Below are 3,564 nucleotides of genomic sequence, written 5' to 3'. Positions count from 1 at the left end.
GCCTTTAATAGCAAGCGATTGGTTACAGATTAATATGCATGCGACTAACTAACATAAGTCTTTCTCTTTCTATGGTCAGCATCCCCCTCCCCAACATCCTGTTGGCTTGCCACATCAGCGTTGCTCCTCTCTTTTTTCTCTAGTCAAGGACAGTTCACTAATATAGCTTGGATTGTGCATGTATACATGTCCCTGTTCACTCAGCCATTTCTCTACAGCTGGGGGTGAATAAGAAGTTGTGAGGGGACATAACCTGAACTGCTGACCTGGCTTGATCAAAGTGATATTTGATGCTATATGATGTCATGCTTAGCAAAAAATCTGAGTGAATGGGAGTTTGGGGAAGGTAGCCATTGTTCGGAGACTGGCTGCGTGTTAGTATGCTTATAGGAGGTGGCATGTGGTTGCCTTTGCATCACTTTTTTTTCTTTCTTTCTTCATCTTAGTAAACTGTTTATCTTGATCTATGAGTTTTCTTGCTTTTGTCTTTCCAATTCTCTTCCTCCATTGCACTAAGGGTAGGGTGGAGTGAATGAAGGGCTGGCTGGGGGTTTAGCTGCCAGCCAGGTCCAACCCACCAAGGCTAGGAGTAGACAAAATTTAAGATGGGCATACGCTTGCAGTAAGTGAAGTCTTGAAAGCAGTTGGACAGATCTGTAGAAAAAACTTTTATAGAGTGACAGTAACACAGCATACAACTCTGTTGTGGTTTAAGCCCAGCTGGGAACTAAGCCTCACACAGCTGCTCCTTCACTTTCCCCTGGTAGAATGGGGGAGAGAATCAAAAGGGTAAAAGTGAGAAAACTCATGGGTTGAGATAGAGACAGTTTAATACAGAATGCAAAAGCCACATGTGCAAGCAAAGCAAAACAAGGAATTTGGTCACTCCTTCCCATGGGCAGGCAGGTGTTCAGCCATTTCCATCATGCATAACAGTTACTTGGGAAGACAAATGCCATCACTCCAAACATCCCCCACTTCCTTCTTCTTCCCTCAGCTTTATATGCTGAGCATGATGTCATATGATCTGGAATATCCCTTTGGTCAGTTGGGGTCAGCTGTCCCAGCTGTGTTCCCTCCCAACTTCTTGTGCACCCCCAGCCTACTTACTGGCAGGGCGGTATGAGAAGCAGAAAAGGCCTTGATGCTGTGCAAGCTCTGCTCAGCAATAACAAAAACATACCTGTATTTTCAATACTGTTTCAGCACAAATCCAAACCATAGCCCCATGCTAGCTACTAGGAAGAAAATTCACTATTCCAGTGAAAACCAGTACAAACTGCAAGTCAGATACCTTCCTGAAAATGGAGGAGAAAATATAGACTGGCCATAATGCTTGTTTAGGAGCATAGTAGACTAATGCAAATTATTTATAGCCAATAGTGTACATGACATGCCTAGGAAAACGTGTCATGGAAAAAGGATTTACTGGAATATGGCTGGATTACAGTATAGGATGGCTAAGGCTGAGTCTCATGACAGTTTAACCTGATCTGACTTGGCAATGCAATTCTTGCCTTGTCCCTTCTAACCATACAAGTGCTTGCTTAGATCTAGTAGTATTTGATACAGGGCATTAATCACTTTCCTGCACTGGCCTCTACTGTAGTATAAGACAAATGCTATTCCTGTTGAAGGGGAGGTGACTGCTTAGAGCCATGCAGCTGGGACAGCTGCAGTCCTGGCCTCAACTCTTGAGGAAATACAAGCTGAGTGCATGGATTTGGCATCTCTCTTCCAATAGTGAAGCTGATCTGACTTTCCCTCCACCACAGCTAACCATTCTCTATCCCTCTTACAAACTGTAGTTTAAAGTAGCTTTGATGTGAAAACCCAATCTCTTCTGTGTTCACTAACTTCTCCTAGAAATAACTTTTTCTGGTGACAGGTGCAAGTCAAAACTAATGTTGAATATTTAAAGTAAGAATAGAGCTACTTCAGCAGAAAATTACCTTCAGTATGAGGTAGAAATACTTTCATCTTAGAAATAAACTGTTGCAGCCCAAATGCATATTAAGGGAAAAAACTTCCAAAAATGAAGGATGTGGATGCTAGTATTTAATGCACCCAATGAATTATAATGAAATACAAATAACAAAGTATGAATAACCAAATAGAAAGCAAATAAAATACTATCAAAAAGCATCTACAAAATGTTCATATTGTTATTTGACTTAACCTTATGATGCTGTTGTGTTTCTGTTTTAAGCTAAATCTATTTAACTATTAGCTGCTGAAACTACTTCATGAAAAATGTGGTGAGTGCTGGTCTAAACTAGATCAGATAGTCCTGGAGCACAGTTCAGAGCACAAGAATAATTTGCATAAGGACATTTAATTCTGTTGCTATATGTATAAGCTTTTTTTTTTAATCAACTATATACAGTTGCAAAAGCTGTTTATGTATTAATCAACATTTAAAAAAAAAACAAGATTGGAAGTGTGAAAAGGGGAAGTTTGCTGTTCCTATGATTAATTTTCCTCTTCTCTCCTATTGTCCCCCAGATGAAATTACTGAAGCAAAATCTGGGACTGCAATTCCACAGAGATCAGGTTCTGTAAGCAACTGTAGATCCTGTCAAAAAGATTCAGATGGTGATGCACAGGGAAAATCTGCAGATATATCCCTTACACCATCAGTGACCTCTTTAACTGATTCTTCTAAGGCTGAATTAACTCCAAGACCAGGGAGTCATGCAATAGAATTCTTCGAGATGTGTGCAAATCTTATTAAAATACTTGCACAATAATTTTGAAAGTGGGCTTATTTCTTTTACAGCAATAAGCATGCCTAAATCATAGATGCTTCCAGTTATAATCAAGTTAAATTAACAAAGGTGCTGAAAAAATTATCCACAGAATGCAATTTTCAGAGGGATTGGAATGATTATAGGCCGTTATGTATATTATTTTGAAGCTGGAGTGAATTCCGATTATCCGCTGTCCAATAGCATAATACAGGTATAGGAAGTCACATGCCCTTGGGACAGTGTTCATAATACTTTACATTGATTGCACATTAGAATTCAAATATTTAAGTTATGCTGGCCTTCTTGCTTTTTTCCACTGGTAATACATACATCTAATGCACTGTAAGTAAATGTAGTTCAATGACTTAAGAATGACTTGATCATTATCTATAGTTGTGCCTTAGTTGATCAGAATTGTCAGCATCTAACAGTAATGTGTTAAAACTGCTGTTTCTTTCCTCTTATTTGACAGTAAATGATAAAGAATAGTTTAATGCATTATAGCATACTACTTTTAATAACAGATAAATTTGATTAAATGCATGCAAATCCAACCAGGTTAAAGTATATGTAGGGGCTTTGTAATGCACTAAGGGTGAAATTCTGTGGACTGTAAGTAGAACAATTCAGGCCACAACAGTGGTGAGAGGCTTAATGCTGAGAAGACTTGGCACCCTGTGGGCTGAAACAAAATGTGGCTCTGTGAAGAACTGTCAGCAGGTTCCTGATCTGCACAGATTTAGTAGCTCATATCTTAGTGTGGTAGGAGCACAGCAGTTCCCCACTGCTACTGCAGGCTGACAATCCTGTTCCT

General features: G+C 39.4%; 1 protein-coding gene across 1 annotated transcript in view; it reads left to right on the top strand.

The window, feature by feature from the left end:
* The window catches only part of LOC103613020 (5'-AMP-activated protein kinase catalytic subunit alpha-1), a 29,076-nt gene extending 26,326 nt beyond the window's left edge, over positions 1-2,750 (top strand). The window contains exon 10 of the mRNA XM_017730414.1: positions 2,506-2,750. Within this exon, the coding sequence (XP_017585903.1) occupies positions 2,506-2,750 (245 nt within the window). The remainder of the gene's footprint in view (positions 1-2,505) is intronic.
* Positions 2,751-3,564: the final 814 nt, after the last annotated feature.

Source organism: Corvus brachyrhynchos, unplaced genomic scaffold (genome assembly GCF_000691975.1).
Source record: "Corvus brachyrhynchos isolate BGI_N302 unplaced genomic scaffold, ASM69197v1 scaffold113, whole genome shotgun sequence".
Classification (NCBI taxonomy): domain Eukaryota; kingdom Metazoa; phylum Chordata; class Aves; order Passeriformes; family Corvidae; genus Corvus; species Corvus brachyrhynchos.
This window is presented reverse-complemented; position numbering and strand designations above follow the sequence as displayed.